We start from the raw sequence: 18,975 nt of genomic DNA on the forward strand, positions 1-18,975 counted from the left end.
TAAAGAAAAAAGGAATAAGAAACCACCAAGAGCACCGTGAATCTCATAACAGAGATCAGCAGTCCACCGCCTCGCCATCCCCAGCTCTGCTCCCTAGTGGCTGCCCCAGATAGTCACCCCCACTGGATATACACAAGGTGAAAAATGGAGTTGGGCAGGAAGAACGGAAACTGAAATTGGCTGTTACTAATATCAGGCATCTAGCTAGATACTTTCAGACACAGGATGAGCGTGGAAATTCGCCATGTTACCACACTTCTCATTTCTGGTGAAGACATTGGTCTGGCCAGAGAGGCCCAGGGATCAACAGTCCCATCAGCCTGTGGCTGCAGTCCCTGTGGAGCCCTGAGCAGAAGGAAGCCCTGCTCTTGACCTGGCGCTGTTCTGTGACCCGAGCTCCTCAGTTCCACGACTCCCGTGTGAACTAACAGCGGCACCTTTATTTGTAACTCTCAGTGTCTCAATTCTCTAAAAGGGTCAGCCTCCCCCAGTCATCCCCAGCATGTTGAAGGAGGAACTTAACCTGTGAGGGAGCCCTTCCTGGGGACCCCGGCCCTGTAGCTTCCTCCTCAGATGTCGCTGTGGACCAGCCCCCTCCCAGGTCCCCACCAGCCTGCTCCAGGGTGCCTCCGGGCTTCAGAGAAAGTTGGTTACTGAGTGCCTTCAGACACAGAGTTAAGTTCTTTCCTTCTTCACACTGGATGACTTCATGGTCCCTGTCGCCCCTGGTCTGATCCAGCATGTCCACGCTTTCCCTAGGGTTCCCAGCTCTGCATCAGAGGACCACTGCGGCCCAGCGTTCGCCGCAGCGAGAAGGGTTCCTAAGGACCTCTCCTTCCGGGTCAGCACACTTGACTCCGGGCCAGGGCCAGTCTGTCTGAATCACAGCATTCCAGTTGCCCCCCCCTCACCCCCACCAGAGGCTTCTTTAGCTTTTTGCTCATACAAACAAAAATAAATCTCACTACCGGCCTCTGAACTCCGCGGCAGCATGCTTCCCCTCTCCCCAGCGTCCCATGGCTCTGAGTGGGGACTTGGCACTCGCCCCACCGACATCACTTTTTCACTCCCTGCGCATCCTGTGTCCTTCTCTCACCGTGCGACCCAGGGATCAGAGTGGGACGTGACGGCCGGCACAGGCGCCGTGCACAGCTGCCAGGAATCTGACGGGTAAAATCTGGAAAAGTTGGGAGGGCAAATACTAAACACACACACACACACACACACACACCGCCACTCAGAGGACCGGAAACACCGACACCCACAGACAAGGGCCTGCGATTCCCAATCCTTCCTCGTCTGAATTCTCTTAAGGGGACTGGGCTAGTGTCATGACCCAGGCATGACCGCCCCCAGAGGCCTACTGGTACCCCCAAAAGAAGGGGGAGCAGCTTCATCAAATCTCCTGAGACCCAGGAGGGCATGTGGGGAACAGGAAGCAGTAGTGCGGTGACTCACTGGGCAGAAACCAGGTTAAGGGAAGTTGTCCGCGGGTGTCCCCGGGACCGGATGGTGGCAGCACAGCCCCGACCACCCTCAGCAGCTCGGTCCCACCCACCCTGGGGACCCAGCCAGGCTGCCACCTCCCCACAACGCCATGGCCTCCATTCACCTTTCTGGCCCTGAGCCAGCACTCAAGGAACTCAGACGGCGCACGCTTCCCTGGACCTTGTGCCTAGATTTTTCTTCCGTCCTGTCATCAAAACACCCAAGCAGGCTCAGCCCCCCGCCTCCCTCGGCCACCTGGCCTAAGGGCACCCCCCCCCCCAGTGAGGAAGGCTGGTCCGAGGTCTTGGGAGCTCATTGTTCCTGCAGGGTAGAAAGGGCAGCCAGTGCCACTTCCTTAGGGTCAGCCTGAGGGCCGGAGGGTCACTTCTGGAGGCAGGAAAACTAAAGACATGACAGGTCTGAGCCAGGGAGGCGGTGGCAGAGATGCCATCCTCAGGGGAACCCGACATGAGGGCTCATCCTGCCGCTTCTCATCGAGAAAGACAGAGGTCTGGGGGCCCGGGACACCAAGAGCACATTCCTGGCAGTGGAAAGGCGGGTAGAGAGCCCTGAGGCCTGGGAAGAGGGGTGGCGGGACCAGAGGCTGAAGCCCCACCCGTGAGGAGAGGCTGGGGTGTTCGCTGAGCCTGAGCGGGGACCGCTTCTTGCCCTCACAAAATATCCACGCCATCACACGTGTTCTGTGTCGACTCACTCACATTGAGAAGTAATAGTTTTTAAATGCCCAGGCTGAGTTCGGTGGAATGTGTCACCCACTAGCTGGCAGCCCCAGGGGAGGGCCGGGGACCCAGGTTCCTGGGAAGGTGGCCCGCGGGCCAGGTGCTGTCCCTCCGTGAGTGAGAGCCGCAGGAGACTGCAGCCGAGCCCCTGGGCCGCGTTTCCCATGCCCGCCGGCGCTCTGTGCCTTCCACCAGCTGTGGTGGCAGTGGCAACAGTGACTTACTCAAAGGGAAAGGTCCCCAGCAGGTCACAGAGGCGCCACCCCCGGCATTCGGAGGCATGCCCTTTCAGTTTTACTGTCACTGCCAGTGAAACCTGAACACCTTCCTCACTGACTGTTGGTGGCCAGGGCCCAGCCCCTGGGCCCCATCTCAGTTGGCACGCACATCTCCTCCCCTGCTCGGGGCTCGTGTCTGTGTGCCTGCAGGTTGGTGTGTGGCAGAAGGCCACAGGAGGGCTGGGCATGGCTGGGACCTGCGCGCCGGGCCCCTGCCAGGCTTGTTTTGGTGCCCTCCAGCTCCACACATGGGGGCACGGGGTCTGGGTAGATGCCCACAAACCAGCTTGCTTCCTAGCCATGGTTCCCAGAAGACGAAGCAGCCAGAGAGTGATCAGGGCCCGTAGTGACAGGTGGACCAAAGCCTGTCTCCCAGGGCCTCCGCCACGCATGCCCTGTCAGTCTTGAGAAAATTGGGCTTTTCCAAATGGGTATGAAAGCAACCCTGAAAGATGCGAATGTGTAAGACTGACAAGCTCCAAGCCATGAGCTTTCGGAGGTATGCTGCCCAGGCCACTGGTGCTGCCCAAGGGGTTTTTTTAGTGATGCGTAGGAGACACGCTGACTCTACTGCGGAAATTCAGCTTGAACTGGTAAACATGCTGGGCGCTCAGACTCCCGATACCACGTATATTATTTGCTGAGCCACAAAAGCGAGTTGACTTGAAGTCCACCTAAAGAAAAACACCAAGTAAACAAACAGTATAGACTGTGCAGAGTTGTGGCAAAGCAGCGCGGGTGGAACACAGACGACCCCCACTTAGGGAGCACCTGGCTGGTCCGGGGAAGACGGTCTTCATTCTCCTCAGTCCAGATGGCATTCTCTACAGACATGTGACTTGGGATGTCATCCGTCCCGCTGTGTGAACTCCTGCCACTCTGGGAGACATTGGTGTCGATTATTAGTTGTCAGCATCGCTTTTTTTGCATAGGTTTTGAGGTGGTTCTTTTTTTTTTCTCTCTTAACGACATAGTGAAGTAAGTGGAAATGACAGATTCTGTCTGAGTATATGTGTATGTCTAAAGTATCTAGATTAAGAAGTACCTCCTGTATTCTCAGTAACGTGTGTGAAACCACCCTCAGGCACCTTGTTGATTTTTAGCCCCAGGTCTTCCTTTCAGAGCCCCGTTATTTTGAATGCCATCAGGGTCCCTTCTCAGTCCCACACGGGGTTTTAGTCACACCCTGTTCCCCAAGCCATTTGGTCTCCGTGGGTTTGTCTTGGGCTGGCCCCACGGGGTCTGGCTGTCCGTCTGGAGCGGGGGGTGAGGCTGAGGAGACAGGGAGCTGACGCACACGGTAGTCAGGGACTGGGCTCACCCGCCACTGGCCTGCTCATCCACCACTCTGTGTCCCCGTAGGCTGTCCTGGAGGACCAGAGTCACGTGCGGCAGATGGAGCTCGAAATCAGACCCTTGTTCCTCGTACCAGATACCAATGGCTTCATTGACCACCTGGCCAGCCTGGCACAGCTACTGGAGAGCAGGAACTACATCCTGGTGGTGCCCCTCATCGGTGAGTCAGGGCCGGGCCCACCCTGCACATGCGCAGCGAGACCCCTCTGCATGCACGCGCCGCAGCCCCGGGGCCCAGCAGGCAGAGCCCTGCCGTGTGTGTAAGACGGGATTTGCAGGGAAGTTGGGAATGCGTGGGGCAAGGAGACTGTTTAATAATCAAAGCAGTTCGAATTATTATGGCTGATCCGTGGCTTAAACTGCTTGAGCAAATGGACTCCTGTGTCCCAGCAACCAGAGGCTGCCCGAGCCCAGCCCTTGTTTTTATCCTTATAAAGCTCGCAGTAAAACAGCAAAGCTGGTTCCCGTTATTGGTAAACACTCAGCCCTGGCAGATAACGGCAGTGCTGCTGGGTGGTCTGGCAGGGAGGCTGGGAGGATTTTGAAGTGGTTAGATGCCTTTGGTCTGATGGGCTCGTAGCTTTTCACGATCATTCTGTTGGTTCGAGGTAGCGTTCTTCTGGCCAGTGTCACCCTAAGGCCAGGCCAATGGAGGCCCTCCAGCGCAAGCCCGTGGCTCCCGCCTGTGGATTCCTGCCACTTGGGCCCTCACCACTGTCTGGTCGCTGTTTGTTGGTACAGGGTCAGCATCTCAGGGCCGGCTCGCGCGCTTCCACCCTCAGGCCGGAGGAGCCCAGCTGGGCCATCTCCAGGGACTGTCTAAGGCACCCTGGTCCTCGGAGCCCTGTGGTGGGTCGGCTTCAGGAGGGGCCCCGGGCTTCTGTCTGTACAACTCACACAGCTGCTAGTGCTGAGAGCTGTCCTCTGGAGGGAGGGGGTCTGGGAGACGACTGGGAAGCCAGGGCTGCTTAATGTCCCCTCTCAGCAGCCACTTGGAGCAAGTTTGGAAGCCCTGGCTTCTGGACGGTCTGCCAGACTGGCCGTGTGCCTGCCAAGCCACCTCTGACATCCATGCCAAGATGTTCCATTGGGCCTCCCCTCCCAGTCCCCAGTGTCTTAGTGCCAGATGAGGGTGGAAACAAAGGGCAGGAAACATCCGCCCCTGCAGAGGCTCTAGAACCCTGGGGGGTTGTGGGAAACACGTTAGCACCACCTGAGAATGTTGGCACTGAAGCGGCCCTCGGCCCGCCTCCACCCTCCCTGTCTTCCTTCCCCCTCCCCATGTGGCCTGGCCAGAGCCTCTTCAGCCCAGGCCCTGAGACCCACAGGAAGGTTTTCTGTTCTTCAGAAGTAGAGCAGCTTGTCTGCCCGGGGCCGAGCCAGACCCTCGTGTTGCTGTACCCACCCCTCTGCCTTCACCGGGTCCCGGGTGGGGCAGCTTTCAGGAGAGCAAGTCCCCGTGCTCTCCTGCCCAGGAGATTTTCAGGAGTAAGAAAGTGAGTTGGCTGCTCTTTGCTGGATGGTCAGGAAATGGGGTAACTGAGAGAGGCGGCCACGTCTCAGGTTGCTCATCTAAGTCTTGGAAGGAGCCTCAGACACCACCCCAGCCCGACGAGTTCTTGGTCACCAGCACTGATGGGGCCCACCATGTGCTCAGTCTCCTTGTTTCCGAGGGGGCCCATGAAAGGCAGAGCAGCAGCCCTTGGCCTTGGCGAGCTTATGGGCCAGTGGGGGAAGCCAGATTATGTGGGGAGGGAACAAATATATAAGGGGACCCAGAGGAGATGGCAGCTATAGAATAGTCAGCCCCCAGGGGCACCGGGAAATGCCAGCTCTCTCACGGGAGGGTGGGCCCCTGCCCTGTGCCCAGAGCACAGAGAGTTAAGCCGACAGCCTCCCCGCTTGTCTCTTGTGCTCTTTAACCTGCTCCATGCTCCTTAGGCCTGACCCCAGCGTCGAGAAGCCCCGCCTGGTGCAGAAGCACAAACAAGCTTCCCCTTTGAAGCCTGTTTAGTTTGGAAGCAGGAAAGAAGATTTTGGGATAGAATACTAGTTTTTCACGTTTGATGTTCTGTTTGGTGTACCATACACTCAGCCACCACTACTCCGCAGCCTCAGCCATCCGTTGTGTGGACGCTGCAGCTTCAGGTTGCTGAAGGCATGGGTGTGTGTGTGTGTGTGTGTTCGTGTTCCTACATGGGCCCTTTCCAGAAAGTGTCTCTGAATACCCAGACAGTGAGTGCCAGGCTCACCATGGAACAGCGTGCTCACACCGACTCCCCGAGCCATGAATCACTGTGCTGAGGAGAGGCCTCAGACCCCAAACTCTCCCGGAGCCCCCAAGGAGTGCATATTTCCCACTTGACCTCAGGCTCTTGGCTGGAATTTTGGAAAGAATCTTCACCAGAAAATGAAGCCGTGTCCCAGACACATAGGCAGGCAGACACACACACACACACACACACACACACACACACACACACACACACACACACACACACGTGCAGTATCAGAGGAGGTAGAAGTGCCAAGGGGATGGTTCAGGGGACCAGCAGGGTTCCTGCATGTGAGGCCATGACCCCACTTCCCACCCCGTGACCTCCCCGCGCTCTGCCAGGGGCAGGCATAGAACAGCTGGGGGCCCGGGCGGATGAGGGAGGGTGCCCCTCTCCCTCTAGCTGCTGAATACCCCTGCCTCTCCTGAGGGACCCTCTCGATTTGATTCTATAACTGAGGAATGCGATGGAGGGGCCAGGTTTCTTCCTCTGAATACAGCAGCTCCAGAAAATCCTGTCAATTCCTCCCAGGAGAAGGGTGGGGCCCAGGGGAAGAGGCAGGAAAAGGAGAGAACACTTGGAACATCGAAGGCACTTCTTGCCCTCCAAGGGCCCCCGGTTTCATGGGAAGACTCTTGTGGGGCCACGTGGCCTCCAGGGTCGGGTAGGAGCTGCCTGAGAAAGCAAGGCCTCGGGTGCAGACAGACAAGACAGACGTGATTGCTGAGGCTGATTCCTTGTGGGACTGTGTCTCCTCAGTGATCAATGAGCTGGATGGCCTGGCCAAGGGGCAGGAGACAGACCACCGGGCCGGGGGCTATGCCCGCGTGGTGCAGGAAAAGGCCCGAAAGTCCATTGAGTTTCTCGAGCGGCGATTCGAGAGTCGGGACTCTTGCCTGCGGGCCCTGACCAGCCGTGGCAATGAACTCGAATCCATCGCCTTCCGCAGCGAGGACATCACTGGCCAGCTGGTGAGACCCAAGGCAAAACGGGAGCACTCGAGCCAGCCTTCAGAACAGGGGAGGGAGGGGCTCGAGGCAGGCCCCCCAGCCTGGGCCTCCTGCCCCCAGGGGGCAGCTGCCATCGAGGCCCAGGAGGGGGTTCCTTGTCCCCTGGGTAACTCTCAGCACAGTGGGACCTGGCCAAGCAGGGCCAGGGCGTGGATGGGCGGGACACTGAGATGTGACCCCAGTGGCACTCACCCTGTCTTCCTCCAGGGTAACAATGATGACCTGATCCTCTCCTGCTGCCTCCACTACTGTAAAGACAAGGCAAAGGACTTCATGCCCACCAACAAAGGTAGTGCTCTCCCTCCGCCTGGGGACCTTCCCTTCCCTCCCTACCTTGTCCTACCTGCCTCAGACCTAGGTCCCTTCCCTGACTCTGGCCTGGGAAGTGTAAAAATCAGGAATGAGGCCTGATACAAGCCTGAGGCCAGCCCAGTTCCCCCCTACACACACACACCCACCCGTGCTGGAAGTCAGACCCCCCCCCGACTCCCCCAGCCTCAGGTGGACCCTCAGCCAGCTAAGGACGGGCCTCTCCCAGGAAGCTGGGCTTCAGGCAGTGAACTTTCCTGCTCTGCAAGCATCCATTTCCTTTCTTGGGTCCTCAGTGAGTTCTCTGACAGCAAGAATGTCTTTATGATTCACTGTAGCTTATTCCGGCCATGGTCTCCTGAGCCCAGCCCTCTGCCGCTCTGAGGACAGTCCCCAGCGGTCCCTAGGGCCCCACCTCCCTGTCCTTGGTCGTGCTCACCCTCTCAATTCATCTGTGAACGTTTACCCTGTATCAGGCCGGGCTGGAAGTACTTCCCCAGCTAGTAGTCGTCCTTTTCATCCTGTCTCTCTGGCTGTGTGACAGAGCACTTTGGAGGCAGGTGAGACCTTGCAGACGGAGCCCTCAGCCTGGTTTTCAAAACCCTTTTGGTGAGCAGAAGCCCGTCGGGGAGTCAGAGACTCTCTTCAGGGTGCTTGAGCACCTTACCCTCATCCCAGAACCGTCTCTTGCCTGAGCTGGCCTCTGAGAGTCAGTGAGGCTCAGGTGTTCTGCTCCTGGCTCCCAGGACTCCAGACATTTCTTCTGGAAGGAATTCCTAGGCTCTCCTAGCTCAGCGTCATCTGCACAGCTGATAATTCCCACCTCTTGGTTTCTGTCTGCATGTGTGCAGCCTTCTTGTCCTCTTCTCTGCGTTGAGGTCGCCCAGCCCATCTCTGCTCGCTTCCCCATCCTGCTGCCCGGCGGGCCCAGGACTGCCTTCCCTCCAGCCTCCTCCCGCCGCTTCAGCGCCGCCCACGCCACCCACGGCCCTGTACCTGAGGCGGGTGACGCGCCCACAGCTGCTGTTCCTCAGAGGGGCCTTGCTACGTGATGGGCCTGCACCGTCCCTAAGGGGCGGATCCAGAGCATCCCAGTGCCAAAGAGGAGCCCAGCTGAGCCCTGCAGAGGGGTGGGGCTCTGCTCCCAGGCAGCTTCCTGGAGGGGCACCTTCTGAGGGCAAGGTCAGCCGGACTGCAGAAGGCCTTGTTGGGAAGTACGGTTCAGATACCGCTGTGGCCCCACCCAGCCTCAGAGCTGTTTCTTTCTCAGCAGAGACACATTTTGGCTTTGGCCCTAGTCTCCCCACCCCCCACTTCACCCCCAACAGCCTACAGGAACCCATTGGCATCCTGGGGACCGCCCCTATCAGAATTACATCAGCAACGGCTGGTGTAATCAAACCCCATTTGTCAGTGTGAATTCTTAGCAGATTAACTTGTCAGATTCACAGAGAAACCATCACCAAATGTTTATGTGTAAACGATGTTGAATTTTAAAATCATGTGGATTATGGCGGATGGGGCCTGACAGGATGACAGTCTCTGGTTTCTAACAAAGTGAAGTTACCAGTGTCAAAACAGAGGATGTTTATTGTTCAAAATGTCTCAAAGTATCCACAGAAACCCCTGCAGACCCCTGCCAGCAACGCCGGGCCTCGGTTGGCCGCTGGGAGGCCTGGGACTCGCCTGGTCTGAGTCCCAGCGCGGGAGCAGTGGGGCGGTGGACAGACCCGGGCCGCCCGCTGCGAGCCCCACAGGGCACTGCCCGTCACCCCGCCCCACCCACACCCCCCTGAGCCGCTGGGCGTCTCAGAGCATCTCCTCTCCCCACGGCCGCCTTCCTCACCCTCTCAGTCCGCCACGGCTGTTCACCTCCCACCACAGCCTCCTTCCGCTGCTCCCCTTCTCTCACGACCATCAACCCTGCGAGCCTCTCCTCTGTCTTCCCCCAGACTCCTCCCAAGGCTGACAGCCAGCTCGCAGCCTCCCTGCCTGGAGCTGGCAAGCCTGAAACTGCTCAGGTCCGACACGGCTATTTGCAGTCCCCCAGCCCCGCCAGGCCCCCGTGGTCAGGAATCCCTGCGGGACATTTCCTGGGCCTCACTGCCTGCCTGCCTGGGGATGAGGAGTGGACCTGCCACTCAGGGGGCCTTAGCGGGGTTGGGGGTGTCACTTGTGAGAGTCCTTGGCCCCAGTTTAAATTCTCCCCCATACATTAGTATTAAAAAGTTAAGGAATTGGGGAGAAAGACATCCTGCTTAAAAAAGTCATCTAAAAAGAATGAAGGCGCTTTGTTTGTGCTGACATAGAAAGATCTTTAGAATTTCAGTGAAGTAAGTATGGCTAGTATGACTGAAACATTACAAGAGAAAAAGCTTATGTGACAAGTATCTATACTTGTAAATGGGCATAAAGAAACCTGGAAACATACACAGCTTACCCTGGGACAAGACAGAGACATAAGGAAGCTCACGGGGAGGACAATCAACTTGACCTTCCTTGTTCTGTGCTTAAAAGGTTTATACTACAGACAAGGATTACTTTTATTTACTGGTGGGAATCTTTGGGCTCTAGCCTCAGGGCCACCTTGGCTGGCCTCTGTCAGGGGACCCTTGCCCTCCTCTCCTCAGAGCTAGCACCCCTCCTCACATCCTGGGAGCCCTGGGTACATTTCATGTTCCATCTTGCACTTCCTACTTCTGAATACTTCAAGCATCAGGCTGCTGGCCTTCGGGCAGGCAAGATAATGCAGAAGAGAGTCTTATGAGCCCAGAACTAGCCCTGCAGTCAGAAGGGACAGGAGGCTGCTTCTCCTGCCTCAGCTCAGAGTCCTGAGAAGAGGGGTCTGCAGAGACTGGCGGGCTGGGGGGCTCGCAGGGCACGAGGCAGCCCAGTCCTGTGCAGGGGGCAGGGGTGCATAACAGAAGGCCAGCCCCGGCCCATGACGGCCCTCCCTCAGCCTGCAGGGGAGGGGCGCCCTCTGCTCCTGGTTTGTGTGAGGGAAAGGCCCTGTGGGAGGGCCAAGAAATGGTTGGCCTTGAGCCCCCCGGACCGCTTTCCCCTGCAGGAGAGGGGAGGCAGCCAGGGCCTCCGCGTCCTGCCCTCTGAGTCCCTGTGCTCTCTCATGCCCACAGAGGAGCCCATCCGGCTGCTGAGGGAGGTGGTGCTGTTGACAGATGACCGGAACCTGCGTGTGAAGGCGCTGACCAGGAACGTGCCTGTGCGGGACATCCCGGCCTTCCTCACGTGGGCCCAGGTGGGCTGAGGGGGCGCAGCCGCCCCCCACGGAAGCGCTCCTGAGAAGGCCGCCAGGCGCCCGGTGTAGCACAGACGACGCCCACGCGCCTGAGCCACCAATCCACCCAGACAATAAACCATCCTCTTCCAACCCACGCCGTGGCCGTGCTGTGGGGGAGCTGCTCCTCACAGAGCCCCTCCTAAGGGTGGGCGGAAGTGCTGGGACCCTCCTCGGCTGCCAGGATTTAGCAGGGAGGTGGCTGGCTGCAGCGACGGCAGGCGGGCAAACCAGATGGGCCGCCCCATGCCCAGCCTTTCTCCCTCCCCCTGTCCAGATCAAGGGCCGGCAGAAGGCCTCTTAGCCCGGAGATGCAGCCACTTTCTCAGCTGGAGATGGCGCAGGGCAGGGTTAGCATTTCCATCAGATGCAGGTGAAACCATGGGTCCCCTCAGTCTTCAGAAGCCCTGACCCGAAAGTGTCCAAGAGGCCTTGGTCATGCCATGAGGAGAGTACCCAGGAGGTCTGTCTCCCTGATGCCTGGATGACCCCAGGGACTCCATTTGGGTTCTGAGCACCAACCATGTGCTGAACTGCAGCCCTAGGCCCTCAGCTCTTCTCCCGCCGCCCCGCTGCTCTTCTCCCTGCCCTGCCGCCTGGGTCCCCTGTGCTTGGCCACCTGCTCTCCCCTCAGTTGGTCATGGGTCTGTAGGGAAGGCCCCTCTGCTCTCTCAGGCCCATGCCCCCTGGGTTGCCTTTGCCTGCTCCCTCTCTCCTCAATGGCTTTCCTTTTGCTCTCTTCCTGCTTCACAAAATTTCTTGCCAACTCCCCCTCCCTCTCTCCCTCCTGAACCATCCCCCTTCTCCCCCCCTTTCTAGTCCTTCCTTCTCACCTTCCTGGCCCCTCAGTCCCTTGCTGTGGAGCTTCTCTGACTCTTTCTTCTGTGGTACCTGTGGCAGGAACCTAATGTAGCTTTCCTGCCCCTGAGCTCCTTTCCCAGGCCCCTGTGCTCTGAGAAATGCTCAGACTAGTCTGAGGGTAGGGCAGGCCAGTGCCCACGAGGAGCATTGCCTGACCTGGGGTTTGCACCCCATTTCTAGCTCTGCCCTGGAAGGTGCAGGGGCCCTCTGGCTATGCTTGGAGTTTTTGTTGCTTCTAGCTGGCACCTGTGTTCAGTCTCCCTCCAGAGGCTTCCTACCAGGACTGTGTTCTCCCAAGCCAGGGACAGGGCTGGAGGAAGACTTAGGGGAAGACAGGGTTTGGAGACGAAGCCAGGAGTCAGTTTTAATGGGACCAGTGGGGAAGTCCCCCAGAGGCCCCTGACTGACTACACAGCCTGCCCAGACGGTGGGAACAAGGCAGTGCCCTCCCCGAAGCCCAAGACTATGCCAGAAAGATGGGGAGCAGGAGAGCCACAGCCAGTGATTTGAGGGTACAGGGCTCAAAAGACTGGGCTTTGGGATATAGGGTCCCTGGCCTCTCCTTTGAGATCCCTTCTCCAGGATGAAGGTTAATGACATGGGTGGGAGACCCCCATCCCTCCTTTCTGTTCCATTTGCAGCCCTGGTTTTGTTTCCTGAATAAATTTTTAGTTATAAAACATACTGGAGCTGTTGCTGACCTGTCTGTGGGGCTGGGGAGGGAAGGTCCAAGCCACTGCACCTGTCTGAGGGTGCTGCTTCTGGCCCCAGCACCCACCCCCGTGTGCCCCACCCAGCTCCTCCTGCAGGGCAAAGAGAGCCGCTGGGTCCAGGGTCCTTGGTTACTGCTTTATTGCTGTTTGGTTCGAGTATAGAAAATGGAAGCGGCTCTGGAAGAGCCTGTGTACAAGGTAGGAAATATACAAACGAGGAGGGAGCTAAAGAGACCACGTTCCAGCCCAGCCCAGCCTGGGCTCAGGGTGGGGGGCCGCCCAGGGCGCATGCAATAAATATGGTCCGGGGCCCCAGGGAAGGGAGGGGGGACCACCGCGGGAGTGGGAGACCGGGTAGGCCAGGGCCATCTCAGCCCTCTGACTCCAGAGGGCGGGAAAGGTTAGCCCTGGGGCTAGTGCCACTTGTGCAAAATGAGGAACTTCACATTATCCGTCCCGGGGCGGGCGGGGGCTGGGGCGGGGGGGCCCTCCGGCCGGCTCAGTCCCCTCCCCGCTCCCCAGCTCTGCCCGACGCTCCGACCCCAGCGGGGAGATTCACAGTGAGAATGGGTGTGGTCGCAAGGGCCGGAGGTAGGGCTGGGAGCGCCCCAACAGTGGCACCCCTCCCCCCCAGGAGCAGCACGGAGCCGGGAGGTGGGGGCCAAAGAACCACAGGAAGAGGCGGAGAAGGGCCCGGGGTCTCCTTTGGTCAAAGCTGATATCAAAAATATAAATCTCCCTTCCCCCAACCCACCCCCGTCCCGGGGTTTCCTCCCCCACCCCCACCCCCACCCCCGGGCTAAGGCACAAAGCAGTGAGGCCAGGTGAGGCCGCCGCCCCTGCGGCGACGCTGCCGAGGCTGCTACTGTCGTCCGGGCGCGGGGAGGTGGGGGGGCACCCGCCTGCTGGTGGCCGCCGCCGCCGCCTGGGGGCGCGGGCCGGGGCCACACGGAGGGCAGAGGCGCACTAGGTGGGAGAGAAACGGTCGATGGTTCGGCCGTCGGGGCCGGCGGCCAGGTGCGCGCCCTGGCTCAGCACCTCGGCCGCCTTGTCGGGGCTGAGGCCCAGCTCCGCGGTGAACTTGGCCAGCGGGTAGAGGCTCTCGAGCGCCACCTTGGGGTCGTGCAGGAAGTGCGTGGTCTGAGCCAGCAGCTCGGCCGCAGCCGCCTTGTCCTGCTGCTTCAGGCTGAGCTGTTCGGCCGTGAGGCGCGCCACTGCAAAGACGCCCTCGGGGAAATCGAGCTTGCCCTTGCCGTCGGGGCCCGGGACGCCGGGGAGCCCCCCCAGCCCCGCCAGCGCCCCGGCCGCGCCGGCCGCGCCGCCCACAGCGTGCATCTTCATGTGACTGATGAGGTTGCGCTGCTGGGCGAACTTGCCGCCGCACACCTGGCACTCATAGGGCTTCTCGCCCGAGTGGATGCGCATGTGCTCGGTGAGGCGGTACTGGCGCGTGAAGCGCATGCCGCACGCGTCGCACGCGAAGGGCTTGAGGCCCAGGTGGCTGCGCATGTGGCGCGTCATGGTCCCGCGCTGCGTGAACTTCTTCCCGCAGATGGTGCAGGGGTAGGGCCGCGTCAGCCAGTGGGTCTTCTCGTGCTGCCGCAGCGTGGCCGGGTCCTTGTAGCTCTTGTCGCACGACGCGCAGCGGTACGGCCGCAGCAGCTCGCCCAGGCCCCCCGGGGCCCCGGCCACCTTGTCCCCACCGCCTCCAAAAGGGGGCCCGAGGCCGGCGGCCCCCGCGGCCACCTCCGCTGCCTCGGCCCGGCCGTACAGCGCCTCCTCCTCCTCCACGTGCGCCTCCACGTGCGCGTTCAGCTGCTCCGAGCTGGGGAAGCCCTTTCCGCACGGGATGCAAACGTACAGGTTGTCGCCGAAGCTCTCGGGCTCTCCGTAGGCCAGGTGCGGGCACGGGTAGCCCTCGAGGTGGCCGCCGGGCGGGCTGGGGTCCTCACTGCTGCCCGTCTCCTCACTGCTGCTCTTGTAGTCGTCGCCGTCGCCGCCAGCGCCAGGCCCGTCCAAGCTGCCCGCGTAGCGCGGCGGCGGCGCCAGGCCGAGCGGAGGCCCCCCGGGCGAGGCCGAGGGGTCTCCGCCGCGCTCCTCGCAGCGTTCGCTGGGGGAGCCGCGCTCGCGGCCCAGCTCGTCGCCGTAGCTGCCCAGGCCTGGCTCGTGCTTCATCCAGCGGTAGAGGAGGCTGGGCCCGTCGGGGCGGCCGGGGGGCTCGGATCCCGGGCTGCCGCCGCCACCTCGGAACGGATCCGGAGGCGGTCCGGCCTCCTCCAGCTTCTGGAAGGGCAGCGGCGGCAACGGTGGCAGGGTGAGTGGTGGCTCCTTGTAGGCGGCGGGGCCGGCGCTGGGAGGGCTGTCTGGGCGTGGGGGCAGCTCTCGCTCCCCCGGCGGTCGCTCGGGAGGCGCGGAGCCCGGCGGGCTTTTCTTTGACAGGTCCAGGCCGCAGAGCGGGGAGCAGCGGCGCTCCGGGGCGCAGAGCGCGGTGGCCGGGCCGGGGCCCGAGGCGTACAGCTCGGCGCAGTGCGTGTTCACAGCGGCCTCGGGGCCCGACGGCGGCTCGGCGGTGGGCGGCGGCGGAGGCCCGGCCGGGGAGGAGTAGCAGGCCTGGATGACGGGCGTGGCGGCCCGCAGGCCCCGGCCCGGCCTCCCGTAGGGTGCGTAGCCGCCGCCGCCGCCGCCGCCGCCCCGCAGGTGGCAGTACTTGCCGTGGCGCTTGAGGCGTTTCTTGCACAGCGCCACGAGGTCGGGGATCTGCAGGTAGCTGGCGGCGGCCAGCACGGCGCCCAGGCTCGGCTCGGCTCCCGGGGCCACGGCAGCCGCCGCCGCAGCCTCCGCGCCATCCGCCAGGCGGCCGGTGTAGATGAAGTCCAGCACCAGGCGGAACACGGCCGGGCTCACCATGTCATGGTCCAGGTTGAGCAGGTTGTCGTGCACCACCAGGGACTTGAGGTAGGCGCTGCTGGCCGCCAGCACGTTCTTGTGCGCGCGGAAGAGGGCGTTCTGCACCACGATGATCACGTCGCACAAGAAGCCCTTGGTGCGCTGGTTGTTGAGCTGCAGCAGCAGCTGCCTGGAGTGGCCGGGCGCCTCCATCGTGTCCAGCATCGTCTGCCCAGCACACTCTCCTGCGGGGACACACACCGGCTGGGTCAGAGCCGCACCGAGCCCTGGCTGCCTGCACCCAGCCCGGCGCTTCTCCCCTGCACTTCCCCTTCCCCTCAGCTGGGCAGGGGCAGGGGCATGGAGCACGGCGGCCTGGACACGGGCGGAGAATCCGCGGCCTCCAAGAGTGGGCGCCTGGGCCGGCCGGCCTGGACCAAAGGAAGGAGCCGAGACCGGCCGGCGCAGAGGAGGCCAGGCTGGCCGGCACCCCCAGGCCCGGATGCAGCCGGGCACTCTGCCTGGGTTCTGGGGGCTTCCGAGGAGAAAACTGTCCCGGCGAAGCGACCCTTGTGGAAACAGTTACCCGATTTGAGGAAAATGTCCGCTTCAGGAAAAGTCATTCAGGGCTGAGAAGTTTGCCCAAGTGGGATACAAGGGAGCCGAGTGAAAAAGCGCCTCCCGCCTCCAGAGAAGTTGCCCCAGTTGGGGGAAGAGGTCCGGAGGAGGGCAACGCGGTGCCCGCCGTGGCGCCGCCCTGGCCGGGGGCTGTCAGACCCTCGGCTGGGGCCCCGGGCGGCGGCCGTGGCGCGGGAAGCGGAGGCAGCGGCTGCCGTGGCGGGCAGAGCACGAAGGCCGGCCCGGCGCGGGGAGGGCGTTATATCGGGGCAGGAGGCTGAGGCAGGAAGCAGGTGGGGGGGAGGGGGGAGCCACGCAGCTCCCAGGGGAGGGAGGGGGCAGCGCCCCGGGCGGGCACGGCGCACAGCCGGCTGCGGCCCTGACCCTGGCCTGCGCCCCACCCGCGTCCCGGCCCCGGCCTCGGCCTCCGCTCTGCATTCGCGGGCCCGGCGCCTCCCTCCCCGGCTCCCCTCGGCCCCTTCTCCACGGGAACTCCGCCGCCCCAAACTTGGGGAAAAGTTTCCCAACTTCAGACAGGCCGGGAGGAGCGCGCCAGCCCCAGTCCCTCGGCTCCCAGCTTTTCCTCTCGGCCCCCAATTTCGGCTGCCAAGCGGCCGCTGGGCCTGAACTGAACCCTGAGCTCCCCGGCCGTCCGCTCGCCCGCCCGACCCCATTCGCTGCCTGGTCCCCAGGGCCTCGCGCGCGGCCCGTTACCTGCGGCCACAGCCCGGCCGGGCTTCCCTCCCCGCGGCGGTGGCAGCTCCTAGTCGGCGCCCCACCCGCCCCGCTGCCAGGCGCCGCGCTGTGCCAGGGCAGCGCCCCTGCCAGCCCCGCCCGCCAGCTCCCCTTCCCTTCCCTTCCCCTCGCCTCTCCAGCCCATGTGCGGGCAGAGCCGGTCCCGGGCCGCTGACCCCGCCGTGAACCCGGCGCAGAGCAGCGGCCCGGCGGTCCTGAGTCCTCTAGGGGTGACACCCGGAGCCCTGAACGCCAGCCGCGTTGGGGGCTCCCGCGCCGGAGGATGCGCCCCAGGCGGCCAGAGCGCGAGGACCGGACTGTTCGGGTCCCCTGTCCCTCCCCGGTCCCCAGCCCTAGGACCCACCTGGGGGGCATGTCGGAAGCCCCGGGCCCGGCTGCCGGCGGATCCAGGGGGGGACGTGGCTGCGCTGCGCTGCCCTCCGCCCGCCGGGCCCCCGGTCGGTCTGTCCTGCTGGTCCGTCCTCCCCGCGTCCTGGTCGCGTCTCTGCCCCGCCGCGCTTTCCGCACACTCTTATCTGGAGCGGCCCGGGCCGGCGGGCGCTGCTGCAGCTATGGCGCCACCTCGCGGTCGTGCGGTACTTTGCGCGGCACAGCCACGGCCTCCTTCCTGCGCACCTGGGATGGAGGCTCGCAGATGACGAACTGGACCCAGGAGGGGGGCCTGTTCTCAGATTCAGCCTTCCAGATGTGCCCACCTGGAGTCCCCAGCCCCGGACCTGCAAGCCCCACAGAAATCGGGGTTTTGAGCTGAATGTTCCTGTGTACATACTTCTAAATTCTGACATTGCTCCAATTCAGAAAAGTCCGGTCTTCAAGGAAGGGGCAGTGGAAGGGAGGAGGCTTCGGAAATCCTAAGGAAGAAGATAGACAAGCTCTTAAGGGGCTCTCATTAGATATCGCTGGATGGCACTGTCCATTTGTACACCGGCCCCCCAATACACCCAACCTCACTCAGCCACGTGGGATAGGTATGCACAGAATAGACCCATTTGCACCCAGACCCTCTCCAGGCATTGACACCCGTGAGCGCTCATGTTCGCAGACACACACCTGTCCCCTTCCGGAGTCCAAGAACCGGCTTTCTGTCATATTCAGGGTACTGCCATATAGAGCCCTCCATGACCCGGGCAGAGGTGGTACCCAAAACCTCACCCTGAACTCGCAGACCTCTACAGGGACCCCAGGAAAGGTGACTGGAAATGGCTGGACAGCACCTCTTTGGGGTCCCACAGAAGCGACCCAAGCCCCCAGATTTCCCGTGTGAGCTGTGTTGAGGGACGACCAGCTTGAGCGACCTCGTCGAGAGAAAAGTCACAGGAGGGCCTGCAGCCCGGGATCCCCACAAGGTCCTGCACCCCACGTGAAGGTCCAATTCTTGCAGATGACGCCCCCTCTAGGAGGGGGGACCCGGCGCTGGAGCGCGGGCGCTTGCACAGCTAACTCCGGAAGTGTCCCCGTGCCGCCCCAGCACATCAGGCCGGCAGCCAGCGCCTGTGCGGCTGAGTGGGCCTCCGCAGCCCACGCTCCGCCTCTTCCCCGCACCTCCTGACCCCCGCCCACACGTGGAGGGTAGGAGTGGGTCCCCAAGAACGCCTGCAGCTTCTGATTGGCTGCGCCTCCCTCAGCCGCCGAGCGCGAGAGGCTGGGGCGCAGAGTTACCATAGTAACCGATGAGGTTCGCCCAGATCGCGTCTCTCCGAGGCCTTGGAAAGCTTAGCAACCGCGCAGGGCCGCTGGGCCGTGGGGGCCGCGTTCACCAATCTCCCCCGGCTCCGCGCCATCCTCCGCCCCCATGCCCCCGCCAGAGGTAGTGGCTGAGTCATTCATTGAGGGGCCGCCGGCGCGGCCACCCGCGGTCCCAGACACCAAGGTCTCGGGCGCCCCCCAGAGGCTCCCTTCCCTCAACAGTCAGAAGGCGGCTCCTGGTCCCCACGGGTTCTTCTGACACCCATTGCGTCCCGAGTCTTTACCCTGTTTCCACTCTGTGCTCTGGGTACATCTGATCACAGTCCTCTTTCCGGTCTCCCTAACCCCTGTCCTAGGGTGCTCACTAGGGAAATAGTGAGGTTCCAAGAATGAAAATGGTGGGCTCCGGAGCCGAGAGCCTCCAGGGGAGGTGGACATCCACTGACATCTTGGCGGAGGGATGTGCTGCCACACTGAGGTGGAAAAGTGTATAGAGTACTGGGCAGGGAGGCAGCTCTCAGATCTGGGCTTTGATGGATGAATAGGAGTTCTCCCCCAGGCAGGAAGACATTCCTGGGGAAGAGAACTAGTAGGACAAAGGCTGGAGGCCAAAAACGGAGAACTCTAGGTGGCCAGATGGCAAAGGGCATGCAGGACCTCTTTGACCCCATTTCTGCTGTAATCTTTTCTCCCCATGATGAGG

General features: G+C 62.0%; 2 protein-coding genes across 8 annotated transcripts in view; one reads left to right on the top strand and one right to left on the bottom strand.

Moving 5' to 3' along the window:
* The window catches only part of SMG6 (SMG6 nonsense mediated mRNA decay factor), a 200,670-nt gene extending 188,373 nt beyond the window's left edge, over positions 1-12,297 (top strand). For all 6 annotated transcript variants that reach the window (XM_070390231.1, XM_070390232.1, XM_070390230.1 and 3 more), the window contains 4 exons: positions 3,869-4,022; positions 6,898-7,109; positions 7,356-7,437; positions 10,592-12,297. In XM_070390231.1, coding sequence (XP_070246332.1) covers positions 3,869-4,022; positions 6,898-7,109; positions 7,356-7,437; positions 10,592-10,722 — 579 coding nt within the window. In that variant the 3' untranslated portion in view covers positions 10,723-12,297. The remainder of the gene's footprint in view (positions 1-3,868; positions 4,023-6,897; positions 7,110-7,355; positions 7,438-10,591) is intronic.
* A 146-nt stretch (positions 12,298-12,443) lies between these two features.
* On the bottom strand, positions 12,444-17,338 carry HIC1 (HIC ZBTB transcriptional repressor 1). 2 transcript variants are annotated; one of them, XM_070390242.1, is made up of 2 exons: positions 16,930-17,338; positions 12,444-15,457 (listed from the first exon to the last, which is right to left on the bottom strand). In XM_070390242.1, exon 2 carries the CDS (start codon positions 15,435-15,437, stop codon positions 13,293-13,295), a length of 2,145 nt encoding a protein of 714 aa, XP_070246343.1. In that variant the 5' UTR covers positions 15,438-15,457; positions 16,930-17,338; the 3' UTR covers positions 12,444-13,292. The 2 variants fall into 2 exon arrangements, with proteins under 2 accessions (XP_070246343.1, XP_070246344.1); XM_070390243.1 differs by lacking the exon at positions 16,930-17,338 and adding an exon at positions 15,799-16,114.
* Between the last annotated feature and the right edge of the window lie 1,637 nt (positions 17,339-18,975).

This window comes from Bos mutus, chromosome 19 (genome assembly GCF_027580195.1).
Source record: "Bos mutus isolate GX-2022 chromosome 19, NWIPB_WYAK_1.1, whole genome shotgun sequence".
Taxonomy (NCBI): Eukaryota; Metazoa; Chordata; class Mammalia; order Artiodactyla; family Bovidae; genus Bos; species Bos mutus.

Bases quoted from the DNA above. Each gene is read 5' to 3' on its own strand.
- HIC1 (XM_070390243.1), bottom strand. From the start codon at position 15,835: ATGACTTTTCCTGAAGCGGACATTTTCCTCAAATCGG. The intron at 15,458-15,798 runs GTAACTGTTTCC...GTGTCCCCGCAG, and splicing joins GGACATTTTCCTCAAATCGG to GAGAGTGTGCTGGGCAGACG.